This window comes from Aulonocara sp. 'chitande type north' Nkhata Bay, linkage group LG3, assembly GCF_057382095.1.
Source record: "Aulonocara sp. 'chitande type north' Nkhata Bay isolate Kocher_YH1m ecotype deep benthic linkage group LG3, A_spYH_male_GT1.1, whole genome shotgun sequence".
Taxonomy (NCBI): domain Eukaryota; kingdom Metazoa; phylum Chordata; class Actinopteri; order Cichliformes; family Cichlidae; genus Aulonocara; species Aulonocara sp. 'chitande type north' Nkhata Bay.
The window spans coordinates 11,228,178-11,252,979 of NC_141346.1; the positions used below are offsets into that span (position 1 = coordinate 11,228,178).

Consider the following 24,802-nt stretch of genomic DNA (forward strand, 5'->3'; position numbering starts at 1 on the left):
TGGACTCAAAGTTACGCCCCTGGTCACTGTGGAGGGTCTCTGCTGTTCCAAAGCGGCTGAACATCCCCTCCACTAATACATCAGCGACAGTCTCAGCCTCCTGATCTGGGATGGCGTATGCTTCCGGCCACTTGGTAAAATAGTCCATGGCCACAAGAACATAGCGGTTTCCTCTGTCTGTGCGAGGAAATGGGCCCATGACGTCCACAGCTACTCGCTCCATTGGAGCCCCTGCTGGTTGCTGCTGAAGCTGAGCCCGGGACTGGTCCTGTGGCCCTTTGTGTGAGGAACATGCATCACAGCTGCGGCAAAAGTCCTCCACATCCCTCCGCTGTTGACCCCAGTAATAGCCCTGGCGGAGGCGGCGGAGAGTCTTAGAGACCCCAAAGTGGCCGGAGCCAGTGCTCCCATGGCAGGCTTCCAGCACCGCTTACCTCAGCGACCTTGGCACCACAACCTGCCACCTCTCCTCCCCCGTGGCAGGATCCTTCCAGGCACGCTCCAACACCCCCTCCTTCAGCCTGAGAGCTGCAAACTTGGCCCATAGCCCCCTGGTACAGATGGAAAACCCAGTGACCTCATCCCAAAGGGGTTGCTCCCCCTTCTCCAGCCACTGCAGGACCGGCAGCAGGTCTGTGTCTTGTTCCTGCCGTGCCCTCCACTCCGCTGCATCCACCACCAGAAGAGCCCTGCAGGCGAGCTGTGCTGCTCCGTCTATTGTCGTGAGTTCCCGCTCTATTTCCTCTCGCTTCTCACAGTAACGGCAGCCAGCTGCAGCACATGGGCGGCGAGAGAGGGCATCTGCGTTAGAATGGTGCGTCCCTGCTCTGTGCTCCACAGTGAAATTGAAGGCTTGGAGCTCCTCCAGCCAGCGAGCCACCTGTCCCTCTGGCTCCCTGAAAGACATCAGCCACTGAAGGGCAGCATGATCAGTTCTGATAACAAATGCTGTGCCGCACAGGTAGTACTTAAAGTGTCTCACCCCTGCCACCACAGCCAGCAGCTCTCGTCGTGTGACACAGTATCAGAATCAGAATCAGAATCAGAATACTTTATTGATCCCTGGGGGAAATTATTTTTTGTTACAGTGCTCCATTTTAAACCAACATTAAGACAAGACAGACAATACGCTAACTAAGAATAGTACAATATATACATATATATACATACATACATACATAAGTCACTTATAAATAAATATTTGGAAAAGAAACATGTGTAGTTGTAGCAGCAAACAGTGTGTTAAGTGGATGCGTTGTACAGGGAGATGGCCACAGGCAGGAATGATTTCCTGTTTCGTTCAGTGGTGCTTTTCGGTAATCTCAGTCTCTCACTGAACGAGCTCCTGTGACTGACCAACATGTCATGGAGTGGGTGGGAGGTGTTATCCAACATTGTCTTTATCTTGGACAGCATCCGCCTCTCCGACACCACCTTGAGGGAGTCCAGCTCCATCCCCACAACATTGCTGGCCTTACGGATCAGTTTATTAAGTCTGTTGGCATCTGCGACCCTCAGCCTGCTCCCCCAGCATGCAACAGCATAGAGGATCGCACTGGCCACCACAGACTCATAGAAAATCCTCAGCATTTTCTGGCAGATGTTGAAGGACCTCAGTCGCCTCAAAAAATAGAGACAACTCTGGCCCTTCCTGTAAAGTGCTGTGGTGTTTTTAGCCCAGTCCAGTTTATTGTCAATGTGTACTCCAAGGTATTTATAGTCCTCCACAATGTCAGCACTGACCCCCTGGATTGAAACAGGGGTCAAGTGTTTCCTGGTCTTCCTGAAGTCCACGATCAGTTCCTTGGTCTTTGCCAGTAGCGCTGCTCACTCCTGTTCAGGACCCGACTGAAGTACGCCACCACCTTCTCACCTTCCGGCCCAACCTGCGACAACACAGCTCCCAGCCCCACATTACTTGCGTCAGTGTCCAGGACAAAAGGCAGGGTGGGGTCAGGGGGGGCGAGGACTGGGGACTCTGTCAGCGATTTGCGGAGGGTGTTGAACGCCTGCTGACAGTCCTGGGTCCAGATGAAGTCACGGTCCTTCTGCAGCAGGTGGAAGAGTGGTGCGGCTATGGAGGAAAAGCCCTTCACAAACCTCCTGTAATAAGACGCCAGTCCTAGGAAGCTTTTGAGCTGTTTCTGGTCTGCTGGTGTGGGCCACTCGGTAATGGTGTGAATTTTTTCCTCCAAAGTGCTGATGCCCTCACGACCCAGCTTGTGGCCCAGAAACTCCACCTCCCTCCTCATGAAGTGGCACTTGTCGGGATGCAGTTTCAGGCCTGCAGCCGCCACCCTCTCCAACACTTGTCTCAGGGCATCCAGGGCAGCATCAAAGGAGCTCCCGTGCACTAGAAGATCATCCAGGTAAACCAGACACCGTTGCCGTGGGACACCAGCCAGCACACTGTCCATAAGCCTCTCGAAGGTCGCAGGAGCGTTGCAAAGACCAAAGCTCAGGACTTTGAACTGCCATAGTCCCCTGTTAGTGCAGAAGGCTGTCTTCGGTCTGGATTCCGGGGACAGTGGCACCTGCCAGTAGCCACTCCGCAGGTCCAGGGTGGAGAACCAGGAGGACCCGGCTACTAAGTCGAGAGACTCATCAATCCTGGGAAGGGGGTAAGAGTCCTTCTTCGTCACTTTGTTGAGTGGTCTGTAGTCCACACAGAAACGCATCCTAGGACTTTTTTTCTTAGGCACCATCACCACCGCGGAGGCCCACGGGCTATCAGATGGCTCTATGATGCCCGCCTTCATCATTTCACACAACTCTCTGTCTGCAGCCTCCTGATGAGCCAGGGGCAGGCGGCGGGGGCGCACTTTAATAGGCTGGGCATCCCCGGTCTCAATGACGTGCTCTACCAAGTGTGTCAAGCCAACATCACTTTCTTTCAGGGCAAAAATGTCACTAAACTCTTTTAGTACTTGCCATAGACTCTCTTGCTGCTGTGGAGTCAGCCCCTCACAGTTCTTTGACCAGATACTCCTCACTGCTGAGAGCCTCTCCTCCTCCTCCGCTCGCTGTTCTGCTGGCGGTTCTGCAGGGGTCTCTGCGGTGGAGGTGGACGCCGCGGCAGATGCTGTGCAGACCGGGGGGGGAATAAGCGGCACCTTCTTCCCATCAGGGAGTGCGAGGAAGCCTTTGCCTAAGTCCAGTACACCACCAATGGCTCGTAAAAAATCCAGCCCAAGGATGCAGGCGTCCTGCACGTCAGCCACCCAGGCAGCATAAGACACACCGAGGTCCCCCACCTTGAACTGGAACACTCCCCTCCCTCTCATTGGGGCCAGATCACCGGTCACAGTCTTAAGTTGCACATTAGTCGGTTGCACAGCAGCTCCGGGTGGGACAACATCGGGTCGGACCAGCGTTGCATTGGACCCCGTGTCCAGCAGGGCCGTACAGGACACCCCCGCAATCGTCACTGGAACATGGCAAAAGCCGCCAACCTGGGTCCAGCCCACAGCGATGGCCGCACCAGGTGGGGGTGGCGGTGGAGTGGGGATGTCGTTCTCCCAGGCCCGTGTACTCCCGCCTACACGGGCCCATGGGCGTTTCCCTGAACCGCTGCAAGCTTGGGGCACTGCCTGATGAGGTGTCCGACTTGTCCACATCCCCAGCAGCTCTGCGGTCGGCGGTGTGGGCCAGCCCGAGGGGAAGGCGACTGCAGCGAAGCCGCCTGCACCAAACTGCACAGGCCCGCTGGCGTCTCCGTCTGTTCCACAGGTGCTGACACAGCCCTCACCACGTGTGCGTCATCAGCGCCCCCAGAGGATCCCGCAAGCATCTCCCTCTCCAACGCTAGCTCCAGGGCTGCACTGAGTGTGGCCGGCCGAGCAAGCTGAGTTTGCATACGGAGCTCTTTAGGGCTCAGGGCCTGCAGGAACTGGTCCCGAGCTAACTCCGCCTGCACTGATGGTGGCATGCTGTCATACGCCCTCCGGCAAAGGCACTCGACTTCATGGGCCAAAATGCGGAGGGGCTCACCTGGCAATCTGCGTCTGTTGTGGAACTCCGACCTCAGCAGCACTGGTTGGTTATACTGCCCGAAGCGCCTCTGAAGTGCTCCGACCAGAGCATTATAATCTCCCCTCTGCTCCTCGGTTAGCAGCAGCAGGCATGCAGCTGCATCCTCACACAGGCACAAAGCCAACTGGAGAGCTTTATGTTCCTCAGACCAGCCAGCTGCAACAGCTAACAGCTCGAACTGTGCGATAAACACTTCCCATGGCGTCTTGCCGCTGAACTTAGGCGTTTTTATATGCGCTGCAGCTTGCTGGGCGCCGCCATGTTTGTTTACATCACGTGACGGCGCGCCAAGCGAGGTCGACTCCTTCCCGCCGGAATCGCGGCCGCTGTGCGAACAGTTCCCGAGCCTAGTCAAACCTGGAGAAAATCCAGCCTCGGCAGACAGCCGCAGCGCCGTTTCCCTCACTCCATGGGCGGGCGAGCGCGGACGAACCTCCCTCTCCTCCGTCTCCTTCTTAATGCTGCCCGGCAACATCCTCGTCTCGTAACGGCAAGCGTCGCCAGCAACAGGGTGTCGGGCGTTCTGGGGTTCTTTTTTCTTTCTTCACTTCTGACACCAATGTAACGTTCACAAGAACCAGACGGTTGGGTCTCAGTTTGTCCGTTTATTCGGCACATAAGCAAGCGGGTTGCTAACTCAGGGGAGAGCGCCCTCGTGCTACCCCTCTCTTCAGCCTGGCACCCACACAACACAGAACCCAGGTCCCCCCTCCCCTTCCTCCACACCACCCTCCCTACTTCCTGCAGCACAACCAAACATGAATCTTAAAGGAACAACAACAGTGTGCAAAGATAACCAACATGTACAATAACACTTAACCATCGTTACAATATTTATTCCTCCAGATATAAGAATGAATCTTTTCTCAAACACGTTTTGCTGAAAAACTGAATATGGAACAAGTTCTGCTCCAATTATTTGGGTAAAGATAATAAACACTTTGATGGCCTATAAGTGAAAGTGAAAACGTGATAAACCAATAATATAATTAATAAATAATTATATTTTTTGATAAGTGAAGTTCACTGAACTGAAAGGAAATTTTGGTTTGATGATGGTTGACATGTTTTCCAAATAGAAGTTTTTCCTCTAGTGAGGAGATGCAGGTGCAGCAGAGCATTGCTGGAAGAAATGATCCCAAGGGTGGAATCTCCTGAGAAATCTTCAGAGACCCAGCGAGAAGTAGGGACCATAGCTGACAGCCCAGGCAGGGGTTGAGGTCAAAGGTCATGCTGTTTGGGGACCTGCTGGTCATCATGAGAAGATTCTGGAACCACAGCAATGACCATAAAGCTGCACTGGATGGAGAGCTGTGCCACGGGGCTTTCCAGAGGTAATCACGAGGAGATTGTGGACAACATGTGAAATGAGAGAAAAGCTCTTTATTAGTAACTTTTACAACTTCTGGCAGGTTAATGTCTGAACTTTGGAGTGAAACACACCCTTAGTTACAGGAAATAACACCACTGTCTGTAACTAAGTGAATCCACCTTAACACCACCTGTGTGTGTGTGACTGCATTACACTCCCACTGCTGGGAACCTGAACAAGAACCAGAACAAAGTCTAAAATAGAAGCTGACAAACAGCTGCACCACCGAGTGACACTTTATTTTATAAACTTCACAACAGGTTTCATGTTGTGACCTGTGGAGGTGAAAAGACACAAAACCTGTTTTACAGCTTTTGAGCTGCAGGCAGGATTGAAACACACCTTAGTTAAAAGTCAAACAGCAACATTTTCTCCTCCCCTCACGTCACTCAAATGTGACAAACCAGGAAACAGGAAGTTCTTCGTCCTCAGTAAAGAGAGACGCACAGACGATCAGACTGAGCTCAGACCAAACTAGCAGCTTCCTCTGAGTGAGTCCAGCTACAGGAGAGAAAAGTGGAAAACTCCAACACTGCTGCTTCAAGCTGCTGACGCTCCACACACTGAATGTGAGTTTGAGCAAAAACACGACTCAAAGGAAGTTTCAGTGAAGGTGGTAGAGGAGGGAGGGGAGCCAGGACTGACTGTACTTCCTGTCTGCTGTTTTCAGCTTCACTCACAGACTCAATGGCTTCCAGATCAGAGGAGGATCTCTGCTGTCCGGTCTGTCAGGAGGTCTTCAGAGATCCTGTTCTTCTGTCATGTAGCCACAGCTTCTGTAAAGACTGTCTGAAGAGATGGTGGAGAGAGAGACCAACACACGAGTGTCCAGTTTGTAACAGAAGATCTTCAAGGGAAGAACCACCTTTAAATCTGGCTTTAAAGAACCTGTGTGAGTCGTTCTTACAGGAGAGAGATCAGAGAGCTTCAGAGGATCTCTGCAGTCTGCACTCTGAGAAACTCAAACTCTTCTGTCTGGACCATCAGCAGCCAGTGTGTCACATCTGCTGTGCCTCAGAAAAACACACCAATCACAGATTCAGACCCATCGATGAAGCTGCACAACAACACAAGAAGGAACTTCAGGAAACTCTGGAGCCCTTAAAGAAGAAGTTAAAGGTTTGTGAAGAAGTTCAAGTGAAGTTTGATCAAACAGCAGAACACATTAAGGTCCAGGCCCGACACACAGAGAGGCAGATTAAGGAGCAGTTTAAGAAGCTTCAGCAGTTTCTAGCAGAGGAAGAGGAGGCCAGGCTGGCTGCACTGAGGGAGGAAGAGGAGCAGAAGAGTGGGATGATGAAGGACAAGATGGAGGCTCTGAGCAGAGAGATAGCAGCTCTGTCAGACACAGTCAGAGCCACAGAGGAGGAGCTGAGAGCTGAAGACGTCTCATTCCTGCACAACTACAAGGCTGCAGTGGAAAGAGTCCAGCGCTGCCCCCTGCTGGATGATCCACAGCTGCCCTCAGGAGCTCTGATAGACCAGGCCAAACACCTGGGCAATCTGACCTTCAACATCTGGAACAAGATGAAGGACATGGTCTCCTACACTCCTCTCATTCTGGACCCAAACACTGCTGGTCCAGAACTCATCCTGTCTGAAGATCTGACCAGTGTGAGATATGGAGGAGAGAGGCAGCAGCTTCCTGATAATCCAGAGAGGTTTGATTTGTTCTACTCTGTCCTGGGCTCTGAGGGCTTTAACTCAGGGACTCACAGCTGGGATGTTGAAGTTGGAGACAGTACAGTGTGGTTACTGGGTGTGTTAGCAGAGTCTGTGCAGAGGAAGGGAGACAAACTGTCTGGATTATGGACAATATTTTTCTATGAAGGTGAATACTCAGCACACTCACCATCAGCTCCTGTCACTGATCTCTCAGTCCAGAAGAAGCTCCAGAGGATCAGAGTGAATCTGGACTGGAACAGAGGAAAGCTGTCGTTCTCTGATCCTGATACTAACACACACATACACACCTTCACACACACTTTCACTCACAGGATGTTTCCATACATTGACACTGGTGATGGTAAAGTGAAGGTGTGTCCGTTGAAGGTGTCAGTGTCAGTGCAGCAGATGAGTTGAGGATGATGATGTTTCTAATGTTGTTTCCTGTCAGTGAGTTGAAGCTGTTAAACTGCAGCTGTCCTCCTGCTGCCTCGTTGTTCCAAAGCTCTTTGTTTCTCTTTTAGTTTCACTCTTTCTTTCTGTTTCTGCTGTCCACCTTTTCACATGGAAAATCATTTCACTGTTTCTCACTGAATGACTCCCCAAACTAGATTTGAAATTCTATCAAGTTTCTAATCATTCCAAGTGATTCATGTTTCTATTTGATGTGTAAATGGAGATGATTTAGTTTGCTGGGATATGGACTGACATGTGTTGAATGGGAGGAGCAGTTTGTTGTTGTCTTCTTGTCTGTTTATGACAACAATAAATATGTTGTTGAAACAATGATTCATGTTTAACTCCATATATGAAATGTTTCTGATCTTTGAATTCTGTTTGATTAAAGACTTTCTTCATGACACAAATGAGATTTCAGTGTATTAATAGAACTAAATAAGCTCAGAGTTGAAAGGCTGGAGTATTACTTGCCTCTCTTCATTGGCTCCCTGTCCGCTTCAGAATTAATTTTAAAATTTTATTGTTGACTTACAAAGCCCTGAATGGACAGGCTCCCGGGTATTTGTCTGACCTCTTGCAGACTTATACCCCCCTTAGATCTCTTAGATCAAGTGATCTTTTGCTTTTAGCTGTACCAAGGTCGAGGCTGGTTCATAGAGGTGATCGAGCATTTGCAGTCGTAGCGCCTAAGCTGTGGAATAATTTACCCCTACACATCAGACAGGCTCCTACTGTCAATCTTTTTAAATCTTATCTTAAAACGCATTTTTATTTACTGGCTTTTAATACAGCATGAGAGTTGTTTGTTAATTCATATTTGTGTTTGCTTTTAATACTCTAAGTTGTTGTTGTACAGCACTTTGGTCAACGCTCCTGTTGTAATTAAATGTGCTATATAAATAATTAAACTATTAAACTATTAAACTATTATGTACGTGCTTCACTGTCAGGATCTTCAGGGGGATTCAAAGGGAAACATCAAACTGCTGTAATGAGATAAACTAGTTGGGCTGAACACACTTATCTGTAGTTTGTCTCCATCCAGGATCATCAGAATATAATGAACATGTGTGAAGAGCCACAAAATGCTGCTGCCCTCTCAGCATGATGAGCTCCAGCCTTTGTTAGCAGGACAACAGGAAACATGAGACAACTTTCAGAGACAGTAACCAACTGTGGCCACAAGATGGCAGCAGCTGATCTGAGATCCTTTATTGGACAGAAGGACTCTGCTCTGTGACGTCATCAGAGAGACGGCCTTCACTCTGATAGATCTGACGTCATGTCTGCACTGCGATGATGAAAGCTGATAAACACATTGTTATTGATCCATGAAATCACCTCTGTCCTCTCAAGTGTAGCTGTTTACAGAGCTGAAGAAGTCCTTCATCATCAAAACAGACAAACATGTATTTCCTGTATTAAGTGACGTCATCCTCACTCTGACCTCTTACATACATTCTGTTCAGTTTTCCTGCTGTAAGAAATAAAGTGTGTGAAAATAGAAATGCAGGGAAACATCCATTAATCACAGCTGAGCCGTTTGTTTCTGACTCACATTCAATGAGGCTTCAGGTGTAAATACCTCAGAAGTGTTTGTGAGTTCAGTAGAAGCAGACCCAGTCGACCATCATGGCCTCCACAGCACTACACAATGCAACAGAAAGGCCTTCATCATCTGCTGAACCACCTCTGAACCACGACGCTCTCCCTGCATCTAAAAGCTGTTAGTCAGGATGAGATGCTGCTGTGATCGCTCACAATTTACCTGTGAGACCTTTGTAAATATTGTCTTTGTTTCTGGAGGAAACACCTTTAGTCTGTTTGTATTTGGAGTGCAGATCTGGGCGTCCATCACTTTAACCTGCACACGTTTAGTTATTGAGTGTAGTTGATGTTTGGCAGCATTTTATAAGTGACAGTTCATGAACGGTGAAGGAACAGAGGACGCCTGACCATCCTACCTGTGTCAGTAAGAAGACTTTCATCACAACTTCACAACTTAACACAACTGAAACCTGAATCCAGTGTTGCATAGTTTACTAACAGTGTGTGCTGACACTGAAGTTAGCAGTTTGTTTCCTAAGAGCTGCTGGGACAAACCACAGTGAGCGGCTACAGAGTTTAGTTAAGGTGGTTCTAACATGTGACCTGTTGAATTATTTACAGGGATTTATTTTTCATTTAAAGCATCATTTGTGAAGTTTTTATGAAGTTTACTTCTTTTATGTTCTTTGTGTAACGTTTAGATTTTCTTCTCTGGTGTTTTAACTCTTCAGGTTTCCTGTAACAGAGATGTAAACCACCGTTTTCTGATGCTGCTGCACTGGGACATAAACACGGCCACTTTATTAGGCACACCTTGCTGGCTGCAGGTTATAACCCCTGCTGGAAACATCCCACAGATTTGGATCCTTATTGCCATGACAGCACCACACAGCTGCTCCAGATGCTGCAGGATGCTGGTCAGGGCTCTAACAGTGAAACTTTACTGAAAGTAAGAAACCTGAGAGGAAATAAACTTTGACTTTAGTAAGCTGAGCTCTGAAGCTGTGATGGAGCTCAGTCGGTGTGAAGGCGGCTGCTGTGTAACAAACGTTTGTCTGAGGTGCTGCGACTAATCGTGGTCATGTTTATTTAAAGAAGTCGGTGATGAAGCAGGCTGTGCAGTCCGAGCTCTTCATCAGTTAACAGTCCTCCAGAGCTGCTGCAGGGAGCTGACTGTCCTCCGGGTGGCGCTAAGTGAACAAAGTCCAAAGAAATAAACTTGGACTGTTTTTTGAAGCCTAAATAAAATGTGAATAAACTTTATAGATACATTTGAAACCAGCTACTCTGTGACTTTACACACTCACACAGTAACAGAGCTGATTCCTGATTGGAGCAGCACAGAGTTAGACTTCTTTTCTGGCTGTGGATTGGTTCGTCAGGATTTCCCCCTTTACAGGTTTAAAAACAATCTCTGTTTCTACATTTTTTGACCTCCTTCTTGTGTCTAAAGGTGAAGCAGCACCAGCCTCCTCTGATCCTCATGTTGTAGCTCTGTGTGTCCAGCAGGGGGCAGAACACCTGCAAACTGTGCCAGCAGCTCTCACTGTGAGCTCAGACGTTTGTGGACACTCAGTTTGTTTGAACATAGTAAATAATCAGAGCTTCTCACACTGTTTATGGGGACACCACCTGCCCGAGGGTGTACTGTGTCAGAGAGGTGGTGTATGGTGCTGGGTGTAGTCTCTCTGCTGGTTCACAGTTTTTACTGAGGAGCTGTGTTCATGTCAGGAAGGTTTCGTCTGATCACTGTGGTGCAGTTTGGTTTACTCTGTTTCTGAGTGTTTGTAGGATCAGTCTCTGCAGGTCACCTGATACCTGGCAGTGAAGTGTTTATAAATCAGCTCCATCAGATTTAATCCAACAGAATAACATGTAAAACACTCCAGGGCTTTTACTCTGAAACTTTCTCCAGAGCTGTCTGGAGTTTTCTTACATTAAAATATTCTGGGATTACCAGACTGTCCACATCATGTGTCCTACCAAAACTTTCATCCACAAATATACCCTGACATTAAACCCAAATAGATCTGAGAGCGAGTCATTAGTATCAGTACTGTGTGTGTGTGTGTGTGTGTGTGTGTGTGTGTGTGTGTGAGAGATATTCAGGTAACTTACTGGGTTACTGCACATGCTCACACCTTTTCAGCACAACAGGTGCAGTTTGGTGTTTTACTGCCTCCTGCTGGAACAATGATGGCAGCTCTCAAGACTTTATTGGTTATTGTCATTTCGTGTTACACAGCCTGAAACGAAATACTGTTCCTCAGCAGCCTCTACAGTGCAATAACCAATATATTTTAAAAAGAATAAATACAGTTTAAAGGGAATAAGTTTAAAAAAGAGCAGCAAAAAAGGCATAAATAGCTTAAAATCTAAGTTCTAAAAAAACCTCCACTTTTTATTAATATTTTATTATTTATCAAATTATTATAAACTAAAAATATTTTTCACGTGATAAACGACTTCAGTGCTTCGTCCATGACCTCCTGAAGGTAAAGGGCCCAAAGAGCCAATCAGCAGCTCTGAAACAGGAAATATGACTCATGGAGAAGTTCACAACAGTTTCAGCTGCCAGTTGTACTCATCACCATGGAGACTGTCTCCATGGTGGAGGCAGAGTGACAGTGTTGTAGATGCTGCATTTTGAAGCCTCAGTGTTTATGTTGTGCCCTTAAACAGGGGAAATAGTGAGGAGAGGTGAAAGAGCGGCACAGACACGCAGCTCTCACTCTCACTCGTCTGTATTGAGTGAAGGAGGAAGCGCGCGAACCCACCTACTGGAGCCCTGAGGCATTAACAATGGATCGACGCACAATCAACCCAGGCAAAACTTTCACTACTTGTCTCCCTCTATATTCCCACTGCATATTCTATTCGAAAACAGTCAAAGCAACAAATAAAACATTAATAAGGGCATGACATGAAATGTAAGGAACAGAGATGTACAACTTCAAAACTAATCAAATTTATGATCCACCACATTTATATTTTTGTTCACAGCCATGTACACATCAAACTCTCATCTTTCTGTCCAAAAACAAAACAAAAAGATTCCCTGTAAATTTGACCTTTTCCTTCAACTGTCCATTATAGCGTGGTCTTCCTACTTATCTTGACACAATACTCAGTCGCGTTGCCTGCTGCAAACTTAAAAGAAGTCTGACGAATGAAGTGACTGTGAGTGTGTCTGACGTCACGGTGTGTGTGAAAAGGTATCCAGCTGGGGCAGACATGATTCTGCAGGTCACCTGCCCAGTGGACAAAAAGAAATAAAATAGTTGTGTGGATGATATATGAATGATAATACGAAGAGCGTTTTGTGTCTCTCAGCCTGAAACAACTGTAATGCCACTTTCTGTTTTGGAGAAAGGACAGTTAAAAAAAGATGTGTGTTGTTTTAAGCAGTGATGAGAATAATGAAGATGTGATGAGAGAGCAACACAAAAGTATAAGTACAGGGATGATGCTCTTTACAGGAAGGGTCAGAGCAGACTCTACCTGCTGAGGCGGCTGAGGTCATTTGGAGTCCAGGGAGCGCTTTTAAAGACCTTCTATGACTCTGTGGTGGCATCTGTCATTTTTCACAGTGTGGTATGTTGGAGCAGCAGTTTATCTCCCGCCCCATGCATGTAGATGTTGCTGAACTGCAGAGCTGCTTCAGTGACAGACTGCTGCATCCTCGATGCATGAAGGAGCGTTTCCACAGGTCCTTCCTCCCTGCAGCTGTCAGACTGTACAATCTGAACTGCTCCCAACAAACACAGATGTTTACATCAGCGCTGTATCGTGCACTGTTTTATCAACCGATTCACACTACAACCAGGGTTGCCTCTTATCTGTATTTAATTTTATTTAATTTAACAACAGTATGGTACTCAGTTTTTGGTAACCATTGTCCTTCATGTAAATATGTAAGAATTGTGTATGTTTCTGTTCTGTGTTATGTGTACTGTTTGTTTGTATATGTGTTTTCTTGCTGCTGTTACACCCAAGTTTCCCCTTGTGGGACAATTAAATTGATATAACAACACTCGTGGTAAAGTTGTGGACTGGAAGAATACCTGACCAAGATTATCTTGCAATGTTTTGCAGCCGCCAGTCAAGCCGGTAGATAAATGTCTGTGATTGTCGCAGGTGGCTGTGTGGCTGGCAGGAGCTCTTTCCTATCAGTTTGTCCCCACCTTCACCTATGGTCACGAGCTTTGGGTAATAACCAAAAGAATCCGATTCTGGATATGAACTGCAACTCTCTTTACATTGGCCTTTCCTCCACCCTTCTCGTTAGATTGCAGACTGTCCAGAATGCGGCGGCACGCCTTTTGACAGGTAGCAGGAAGTTTTCTTCCATCACTCCTGTTCTTGCTGGCTTGCACTGGCTTCCAATTAAATACCGTATTCAATTTAAAATATTACTTTTCACCTACAAAACCATTAATAACTTTGCGCCGAGCTACCTCAATGAGCTTCTCAGGTTACACACTCCTGTCAGAGCACTTAGCTCTGCTACCCAAATTCTTCTGGAGCAACCTCGTTCTCGGCTGAAGTCTCGCAGTGACCGCGCGTTTGCTGTAGCTGCCCCGGTCTTATGGAACAACCTTCCTGTCGCTATCCGGGCGTCTGACTCTATGCCACTGTTTAAATCACGGCTTAAGACTTATTTCTTTAATCTTGCCTTTCCACCCAGTTAACACTTGTGTGCGCTGGTACATTTTTTATGCTTGTGAACTACTTTTATATCTTATGATGGTTTTTATAATTGATACGTGCCAGGTCCTTTCTCTTTTCCCTCCCATCTCCCTTTTCCTATTTTATTTTTGTCAAGCACCTTGGTATACCCTTGTTTTTTTAGTGTGCTTTATAAATAAAGTTTATTTATTTATTTATTATTTGTTGCTGTTTAAGTTTGTCAATTTCAGACCTCTGTCTCTGAAGTTCAACGTTCTGCATTTCCAGGTCTTTCAGTTTTGCGACATGGTCTGACAGAAAAGAACATAAATAAGTCAATATGAATTTTATTTATCTGCATCATTTGAATCTTTTCATTTTTAGTAGGCTAGATTATTGAATAAATAATGAATAAATAATAAAAATTAAAAAATTAATGAGAAACGTTAGTGATAGATTCATGAAGTGACATTGATATCTCTGTAACAGGGGCTCATATGAAGGTTTCCTCATGCTGTCATTTTTCTCACTACCTGACATCATACTCTACCTTTATTCTCTTGTTTTAAGGTCCTGATTTCCACTTTCTGTTCAGCCACTGAGGCAGTCAGCTCTCTGAGCACAGCATGGACTTCCTGTGGACAGGGTTGTTGGTTTGAAATCTGCTGGTCAAGAATTTCATTATCTGCCTCTGTCTGATTTGTGGAAACAGAGCAGACCAGAAGCAACAGCGAGAAAAACAGCGTGATCTCCATTCTGTCAGTGAAAACTCAACAGTATCTGTGTGTCATCTGCAAACCTGACTGACTTTTATATTACACAGTACAGAGGGGAGGTCACTGTAGCATTAGATTCAACCTTATTCTAGTGAATCAGTGACTAATGTAATCTTTATGACTTTCAGATGCAGTACAAGGAGAAGAACCAGTGAGTATCAATGATTGTCAACTGATAGTAAAACATGAGCATGTGTGTTTCCACCAACTGACCAGAGCTTAGAGGACAAATATCAAAATGTGTGCTCAGATACAGATGTTTAAGCAGCTGTGAAAGAACATATCTGGAAGTTTTTGGCACTGAGGAAGTAATTGCCTTTGATTATGGAATTCCTCTAATAACTCAGAGCAAAAATACTCTAAGCGACAAAATGCATAAAGTAATCTTTACAACTTTTACAAGGTACAAGACTACAAAGAGATAAACAAGTGAATGTCAATGATTATCAGCCGTTCATAAAATTAATCAGCACGTGTTGTTTTAGAAAATCCAATGTGAATGTAGGAACCATGAAGGTCACTGACATGGTATAACTTGAAGATGAACTTCTACTCTTCATGTGTAACATGACACTTGGTTGACCATCCTTCCCACTGCAGTTCAATAAAACCACAGCTGTCCTTTTTTGTTTCTTTCTTCTCTGACCACTTAGGTGAGAAAGCTAGTGTTCAATGCTTTTCAGAGAATGAATTAATCTCTGACCCTTCCACTCCAAGCACTCCTCCAGATGCAGTGAACAATCTTATAAGCAATACAAGAGCATGCTGAAGAGTCTTGGTTGCTAAATACAGCAAAAGTATTCGGGCCCCTTGAATTTTTCCACATTTTGTCACATTACAGCCACAAACATGGATCAGTTTTATTGGAATTCCACGTGAAAGACCAACACAAAGTGGTGCACACGTGAGAAGTGGAACGGAAATCATACATGATTCCAAACATTTTTTACAAATAACTGCAAAGTGGGGTGTGCGTAATTATTCAGCCCCCTTTGGTCTGAGTGCAGTCAGTTGCCCATAGACGTTGCCTGATGAGTGCTAATGACTAAATAGAGTGCACCTGTGTATAATCTAATGTCAGTACAAATACAGCTGCTCTGTGACGGCCTCAGAGGTTGTCTAAGAGAATATTGGGAGCAACAACACCATGAAGTCCAAAGAACACACCAGACAGGTCAGGGATAAAGTTATTGAGAAATTTAAAGCAGGCGTAAGCTACAAAAAGATTTCCCAAGCCTTGAACATCCCACGGAGCACTGTTCAAGCCATCATTCAGAAATGGAAGGAGTACGGCACAACTGTAAACCTACCAAGACAAGGCCGTCCACCTAAACTCACAGGCCGAACAAGGAGAGCGCTGATCAGAAATGCAGCCAAGAGGCCCATGGTGACTCTGGACGAGCTGCAGAGATCTACAGCTCAGGTGGGGGAATCTGTCCATAGGACAACTATTAGTCGTGCACTGCACAAAGTTGGCCTTTATGGAAGAGTGGCAAGAAGAAAGCCATTGTTAACAGCAAACCATAAGAAGTCCCGTTTGCAGTTTGCTACAAGCCATGTGGGGGACACAGCAAACATGTGGGGGACACAGCAAACATGTGGGGGACACAGCAAACATGTGGGGGACACAGCAAACATGTAGGGGACACAGCAAACATGTGGGGGACACAGCAAACATGTGGGGGACACAGCAAACATGTAGAGGACACAGCAAACATGTAGGGGACACAGCAAACATGTGGAAGAAGGTGCTCTGGTCAGATGAGACCAAAATGTAACTTTTTGGCCAAAATGCAAAACGCTATGTGTGGTGGAAAACTAACACTGCACCTCACTCTGAACACACCATCCCCACTGTCAGATATGGTGGTGGCAGCATCATGCTCTGGGGGTGCTTCTCTTCAGCAGGGACAGGAAGCTGGTCAGAGTTGATGGGAAGATGGATGGAGCCAAATACAGGGCAATCTTGGAAGAAAACCTCTTGGAGTCTGCAAAAGACTTGAGACTGGGGCGGAGGTTCACCTTCCAGCAGGACAACGACCCTAAACATAAAGCCAGGGCAACAATGGAATGGTTTAAAACAAAACATATCCATGTGTTAGAATGGCCCAGTCAAAGTCCAGATCTAAATCCAATCGAGAATCTGTGGCAAGATCTGAAAACTGCTGATCACAAACGCTGTCCATCTAATCTGACTGAGCTGGAGCTGTTTTGCAAAGAAGAATGGGCAAAGATTTCAGTCTGTAGATGTGCAAAGCTGGTAGAGACAGACCCTAAAAGACTGGCAGCTGTAACTGCAGCAAAAGGTGGTTCTACAAAGTATTGACTCAGGGGGCTGAATAATTATGCACACCCCACTTTGCAGTTATTTATTTGTAAAAAATGTTTGGAATCATGTATGATTTTCGTTCCACTTCTCACGTGTACACCACTTTGTGTTGGTCTTTCACGTGGAATTCCAATAAAATTCTGTCTGGACAATGTCATATCATGAGTAATAATTAAAAATAATCCATATACATAAAACAAACACATGCACACACACACAGTGACATTTTAGACCTTCAGAATACTGTATATACTTTGGGCATCTCGGTGCTGATCCAGAATCCTTACATTATTATTTATTACTAGAGCTACAATAATAAAGCAATGAGGAGGGGGAAGTAATAAATATGAAATAATGTATTTATGATGATTCCATTTGTTTCACTATCCACTCTGTGCAGGGCAAAGCTTATTACATGTTTAAACTGTAGAGATACAATAATTTTACTGCTGTAAAATCCAAATTTTGTCTTATTTAAAATATAAATCTAATATAATCTGCTTCTTAATGTATGTTCTTTAAAATACAGTGTGGCGTGGGTGTGGTCTCTGGCCAGCTGCAGAGGAGGGGTGACGCAGTGAGCTCCCGGGGCGGTGCAGGGGCGGGGTGAACAGGTGTGCTGGGATCTGACAGTGATTGTGTCTCTTTATATGTTGGCAGTGACAGTCGGAGGAGGAGGGCGGACATGACAGCAGAGAGAGAGCGGGAGTGTCTGTGTCCCTGTACAAACGCACAGTATTAAATAAAAGTTCGGCTGTCGTCAAATTCGCTCCAGCTTATATTTCTTGGGTCCAACGTTACATACAGCTTGTGTTTTTTAATATATCATAATTATAATAATGCATAATTATGTGGACATGCATATTAGATCGTTTTTTAGTGGAATATAATCCCTCCAGAAAGGCAGGAAAAGCTCTGTAACTTGCTTTAAAACTAAATATGTTCCCTAAAACGGTGACAGAGCTACAGACCCATGACAGCCTTGCACAGGTAGCCAGCAGCTATGACCAGCACTACTTGTGCAGTTAATAAAAGGACAGGTAATGTTTGTCGCGCTGTTGCACACACAGCACGCTCATTTGTTTCAGTTCATCAGTTGCAACAAGACAACTTACCAACGTGTACGTAATAAGCTGATACTCCTGGGTGCTACACACTACAGTGTACGCTGTACACCTACTTACTGGTTGTGTCGCATCAGTCTGTGTCTCTGAGTTAACTTGTGTTTCTCCTACAGCTCCGGACCGCTAAAAATGCGCGTGCTCTTTGTGAGCTCGTTCCCGGCTCGTAACCAGCGCGTTCTGCCGTCAAGGGCGATCATTGGTTAAATGTGATCATGTGACTGATGCAAGCCAGATCCTTTTATTTAGCAAAACTATGATTAATAGTTAAATATTATTGTTGAGGGGCACAGACAAGACTCCGCAAAAAAATTTTAAAAGTTGCCTCAACAAAAGGGCACTCTGGGCACCCATCAGGAAAGGGGCGCGTGCTCAAGCCCCTCCAGCCCCCCCCCCTCTGCACGTGCCTGCTGTTACACCATCGTAGGTTATACAGGCACTGATCCAATAGGTGTTTTGGCAGCCATCTGCTGTGACTGGTTGGGGGTGACGGAAAAGAGACGAGGGCAGATGGCGACAGGATAAAAGACACACATCAGGAAGAGACAAAGTTTATTACTCCTACTGATTAAATATCACAAACAACAGCCAATACAAACTAAACAACAAGCTAACAGGGGTGCTGCAGTCTTGGAATAAAACTGCAGAGATGATCAGTCTATGAAACCAAAGGTGCGTTTTATATTGGGAGAAGTACCAAAAAATGTAAATAATGGGATATAAACTTGGCACTAGGACAAGCAAATGATTTTAAACTGGGCAGGAAAAATAAGATGCTTTTGAGTGGAGTCTCATGGGTCCCCCAAATATTTGTATCTTTACAAAAAATAATAATAACCAAAGCGCAAAAAAAGAGTAATATTTGGCATAATTAAAACTTGCCTACTAAGAATGACATAAAAATTACATAAAGTAGCACAAACACTTTAATATGCCACGGGTAAATTGAGCTGTGGCATTTTTCCTTTTTAAATCCGCCTTTTTTCTGAGCTAATTGAAAGCTGTTTAGAGATCCGTGGTTCTTTCACAGAAAATGATGCATTACTGTAAACTGAACACAATATAAAGTATTTAAAATGAGTTAAGCTTTACACATGTGCCGCAGTGACATTACTGCAGGTGTGATTCACTGACAATCACTTCCTCACTGAATGTTTCAGTGGTGCAGTTGCTCGGGCCTCTGAATCTCTGTTTTTTTGTATTTACCTGCTGCTGATGCTCCTCATGCTTACCTCTGGTCTTACCTTTGCTTCTTCCCCTCTGCTTGGATCTTCACCCATGTGCCTGTTGGACTGTCCTCTCCTCTGTAAACTCAGAGACCTCCTTGCCCTCCCCATTACACATTCTGGGTAAACTTGATAAAAAAAATACTGTAAACCAATGTGTCCTGCATTTGAGTCCAATTATCATGAACATAATTTCTCTCTTTTTAGTTAATAGATCAGATTGTGTGCTTTATAACATGTTTCCTTTATTTGCCTTTTCTTTCTGTGGTCATGTTAAAAAGCAGAGTGTAGTATATTGTTAGAGAATTGAGCCTGTCCACAGTAAAATAGTCACTTCTTTAAACTTAGTCCAAAATGGTGAGAAGAACCTTAACCTCACCTCAGAGTCTGACCTTAAACAACATTCAGTGTTCTGTTCTTCTTTCTGCTTTGTCCTCTCTTGTTTTCATCCATGTTTCTAGAGTTACATTTATTTATACTTTGTGTCGGCTCAGTGATTTATTTTTCTGTCTGCAGGTAGAAAAATCATTGACGTTTGCAGATGACACAGATGCTGTTATGTTTTCAGTGACTGAATGGAGATCATTGCAGTTTTCTTTGTTCTTTTTCCACAGATCAGACCACGAGCAGACTGCACTCCAACAACCCCGTCCACACTACATTTGACTGGTACTCACACTGCCCTTGAACATAAACTAAACAACATGTTGATTCCACCATGTTAGAAGATTTATAGAACTATCATATCATCCCCTTTATGCCTCCGTACTTAAGTAAGTACTTAAGTAAGTAAGTACTCATTCACCCCTCTTTCTGTCATGGTATAAAAAGCTCAGGTTTGCACAGACACACATACTACATCTGAAAAGAAGATCCAAGGTAAAGTGTTGGGTCGGGTAGTGAGACTATGCTTAATGGTAATTTGTGACATGACAATATTGCTGTAATTTCCAGAGAAATTGATGGCGGAAGGAAGAAGATCTTGCACAGTTCATTTTGCACTTGCATTAGAGCATGAAGCAAAGGTGGAGAGTCAGAAGACTGAAACTGACCAGTTGAAACAACAGCAGTTTTTTTTAATCATACGCACTGGACTCTAAACTAAAAAGTGATTATTAAATGTGAAAAAATGTAAAATTGCTGTACTGCATGGTAATTGGTTTGTTTCAGTGTCATGGAGCTGCAGATGTTTTAGAACATAAATCCTGAAAAATGCAACCAAAACCACCCCAAAAAATTTATATATATATATATATATATATATATATATATATATATATATATATATATATATATATATATATTAGGGGTGCAACGATACACAAAATTCACGGTTCGGTTCGGTTCGATACTTTGGTGTCACGGTTCGATATTTTTTCGATACAAAAAAATGTTCATGCATTTTTAATTCGTCATTTATTAAAATTATAAATATATATTTTAACTCAAAAGTACAGTTTTTAAATTTAACCCTAACCCTTGTGCGTGTTTTTTATTTTGACAGCGAATGCGCACCTGCGGACCACTTATGTGCAGCCCTGGTTATTTAGCTCATCATATTGCAGCCACAGAAATTCTTTTGTCCATGAAACCATAAAGCTGCACTTTCTTTTTGCCTCATAGTCTGATTTGTCATAACAAAGGATTATTAAAGAAGGAATATTAACTCTATTCTAACTCTAGTAACTCTACACCAGGAAACCACCAAATCTTCTGCAAACGTGATTTTAACCAGTCAAAATGTTTTTGGATATTTATTCAGTGTAGAAACCTAAAAAGTCAGTTTTATTTTTAGATGTTTGGTTGTTTTGAACAATTATATCAAACTGTAAGTATGATGTTTGGTATATAGTATTATATATTGCATGGTATTGATATATTGCACTGTTTGAAGTGCTTCGTATATAAAAGTAGTAAACTGTGTACACAGTGTTTGGTGTGACAGAGCTGTTGTCACTGAATCACAGGTTCAGATGTTTCAGCCTCATAATAAACAAACACGTTTTCAGAGACTCGAGGATTTGACCTTCCAAAAGTCTCAGACATGTTTTAATGAGCTCTCACAGTCTGCAGCCAAACAGGTCAAATTATAAAGAACAGCTGGATCAACCCAACATGACCTCTGACCCCGAAGCAGCTGTTAGACCTGTGTATTTGAAAAAAAATATGATTTTTTTATGGTGAAAGCAAGATTCCAGACTGCAGTTTTGGTCAGATCATGTTTTTAAATAAAAAGCAGAAAAATCAACATTAACATTTTCTCACTTTATAAATGTTATGAATGATTTTTTCATCTAATCTCCTGAACTAGAAGAGGACACCTCACAGCTGTTTCTCACCTGCAGGTCAGCCAGGAGGAGACAGAGATGAACTGTGAGTCGGACGATCTGAGGACAGACAGAAACTCTCCTGAACATCCAGCAGTCGACTCTGATGATCATCATGTTCAGACTCGGACCAACAGTGTGTGTCTGTGCTGTCAGTGACTCTGAACTACAGTTTATTCATCTTGTTCATGAGATTTACTGACACAAAGTCAAACTGTGTTACAAACACACATGAATTTCTAATCTCAGAGTCAGTGAGTGTTGGAGCTTCAGGTTAGGCAAATTAACTATTTTATGTTGGTGTGATTGTTTATTAGCTTCATGTGACTTTTTCTTCTTTAAGTACAGTCCACTGGAAAACACTTTGTATAAAAATCATCTCTTTGGCTGACATTGTTTTTAGTTTGTAAACCAATCTTACCCAATTTAACAGATTGTACAAACTGTTAACGTCTCTCTCTGATCCTGCACTGAGAAGTTTGACAACCTCTTCAACTTTTCTTTAAGATGACACACTGTTCAGCTCAGATTTAAACTGCTTTGACCTTTGACACCAGCAAAACATCCTGAACAACTTTGCTGGGTTGAGACCTGATTACTTTTCATAAACAGACCCATAAGACTCAAAAATATGAAACATATTTTCACATTTATACTGTTGTATAGATGATGCAAACTTTTGTACACTGATGCTCTTTTGGGTGAAGTTTGACTCATTTGTTTAGATGGATTTTCAGATCCACCAGTTTGGCTCAAGTTAGAAACATTGTGATTTTAGGGAAAATTGCCACTCATAACGTATAAATATACACATCATGTTTGTGTGGATTTGTAATGAGACAGCAGTGAAGCAGTGAAGTCATCCTGTTGCCCACAGAAACAGACTCCTCCTGTGAATTAGTAAAGTAACACATGGAGCGCATGAGGAACAAAGGTCATACATGTATCTCCTGAAGTGGATTCTGGGTCTCTGACTTCCTCCCACAGTCCAAAGACATCAACGGGTGTTTTTTATTTATCCGTGTATGCTGTGTGTGAATGTGTGGTTCCTACAGAACTTAATGGTCAGTAACACTAACATGTAAACATGAGTACATCACATCAGCACATGAAAGAACAACAGTGTGGCATTAATATTACAGCAGTGAGGACAGTGTGATGAACTGATGCTCTGATCTCTGGTCTGACCAAAGCTTTAACTCCAAACATCTCTCCACTGTTAGAGCTTCTGCACTGTTTCAGGTTCAAATCATGGTTCATATTTTCATGGCCTGATGGTGTGACGCCTCCACCTACATCACTGAACTGCTCCACTTCTGTACTCTTCTCTCTGTGGCCTTCTTGAAACGTCCTCTTGGTGTTTGTGGGGTTTTTCTCAGTTCATGTGTGCCTTATAAGAGTTTGTTTTTTAAAGACAATGACAATCAGTGAATTCCTTCTGTGATTGAATGAAATATGAGCACTATGTAAGTGTGTAAGTGTTAATAAAGATTTACATGTACCTGTTGAATTCTCTTCTCATTGTTTTTGTCCCTCCAATAACAGACAAACCTCTGTTTCTGAAGTGCCTTAGAGCAACGTCTTCCTCTGTAACTGAATGCTGTGGGTAAACATGTCTTTACTTCTGTGCCTGAAAACAACATCTCCCTGTAGAAAGTGAAGGCTGAGCTCACTCAGATCACTCAGTCAGATCAACTGAGCTTAGAAATAAACTGATTTGTTGATTTTACAATGCTGTGATTGCAGCTATTCCACAACTCTCTCTGTTAATGGTACACATGGCCACTGATTAAATGGTCATTGATCAATCATCATTATTCTTTCGGATAGCGATTGAGATTGTGGATAGAAGTGGCAGAAATGGGCTTCCTCCAAAGAGTGGTTGGCCTCTGCCTTACAGATAGGGTGAGCAGTTTGGCTATTGGAGGGGCTCAGGGTAGAGCTGCTGCTCCTTCACATCGAAAGAAACCAGTTGAGGTGGTTTGGGCATCTGACGAGGATGCCTCCTGGGTGAATTGTTCCATGCATGTCCCACAAGAAGGAATCGAATGGAACTGAAGAAATCACTTGGAAGAGTGACAAAGCATTTCTCCAATTGAATGCGTCCAGATAAACAGAATCAACCTTTTGTGACACTTTTATAATGTTCAACACGATTACTAACAGATAACACACCCAGTGCACTAAACTCACTGTGTGCAGGACTTTGTTTGGTGTTTACATAAACGGTAAATGGTCTGAAATTCTATAGCGCTTTACTAGTCCCTATGGACCCCAAAGCGCTTTACACTATATTCAGTCATCCACCCATTCACACACTGGTGATGGCAAGGCAGACATACATTGTAACCACAGCGGCCCTGGGGCGCACTGACAGAGGCGGGGCAAAATGAAAACAAACTACAAACTGCTGAGCTGTTGAACAGCTGATCCAGCCTTTAGTCTGAGCTGCAGTCAGTCACACAAACAGACTGAACAGGGTGTGTTCTGTGCAGCACCTGCATGTAAAACAGAAGCAAAGCTGTTCCTGTGAAATGAAACTGAAAGCCTCTCTGAGCGTCTCCCTGTAGAAAATGGAGGCTGAGCTCAGTCAGATCACTCAGCCTGCAGACAAATGGAGGCGTGTTTGAGACGTGCAGATAAACACTCAGCTTTGTGTCGTCCTCTAAGGGCTCAGGGCCGTCCTGTTGTCATATTATCACATGCATGACAACATGCGTCTCAGTCCTCAGAGTCCTCTGCACAGTGCTCACGGATTTTCCTCATCTTTCATATTGTGTGCCTGTTTGAATTCAAGCATCATCGTCTACAACTGGACACCCAGCTCTATCTGTCCATGAAGCCAGATAACACACACCATTTAGTTAAACTGCAGGAATGTCTTAAAGACATAAAGACCTGGATGATAACTTTCTGCTTCTTAATTCAGATCAAACTGAGGTTATTGTACTCGGCCCTGAAAATCTTAGAAATATGGTATCTAACCAGATTCTTACTCTGGATGGCATTACCTTGGCCTCCAGTAACTCTGTGAGGAACCTTGGAGTCATTTTTGACCAGGATATGTCCTTCAATGCACATATTAAACAAATATGTAAGACTGCTTTCTTCCATTTGTGCAACATCTCTAAAATTAGAAATATCCTGTCTCAGAGTGACGCTGAAAAACTAGTTCATGCATTTATTACTTCCAGGCTGGACTACTGTAATTCATTATTATCAGGATGTCCAAAAAACTCACTGAAAAGCCTTCAGCTAATCCAAAATGCTGCAGCAAGA

General features: G+C 44.2%; 2 protein-coding genes across 3 annotated transcripts in view; both read left to right on the forward strand.

Annotated features, from left to right (window-relative positions):
• The window catches only part of LOC147333943 (CD276 antigen-like), a 185,386-nt gene that overhangs the window by 78,226 nt on the left and 82,358 nt on the right, over nucleotides 1-24,802 (forward strand). The gene's annotated exons all lie outside the window — the stretch shown is intronic.
• LOC147333946 (nuclear factor 7, brain-like) lies at nucleotides 6,092-7,847 on the forward strand. Of its 2 annotated transcripts, XM_086287316.1 has the most exons (3): nucleotides 6,092-6,328; nucleotides 6,515-6,781; nucleotides 6,815-7,847. In XM_086287316.1, exons 1-3 carry the CDS (start codon nucleotides 6,092-6,094, stop codon nucleotides 7,484-7,486), a joined length of 1,176 nt encoding a protein of 391 aa, XP_086143442.1. In that variant the 3' UTR covers nucleotides 7,487-7,847. The 2 variants fall into 2 exon arrangements, with proteins under 2 accessions (XP_086143442.1, XP_086143441.1); XM_086287315.1 differs by having other exon boundaries at nucleotides 6,092-7,847.

Bases quoted from the DNA above. Each gene is read 5' to 3' on its own strand.
- LOC147333946 (XM_086287315.1), top strand. From the start codon at position 6,092: ATGGCTTCCAGATCAGAGGAGGATCTCTGCTGTCCGGTCTGTCAGGAG.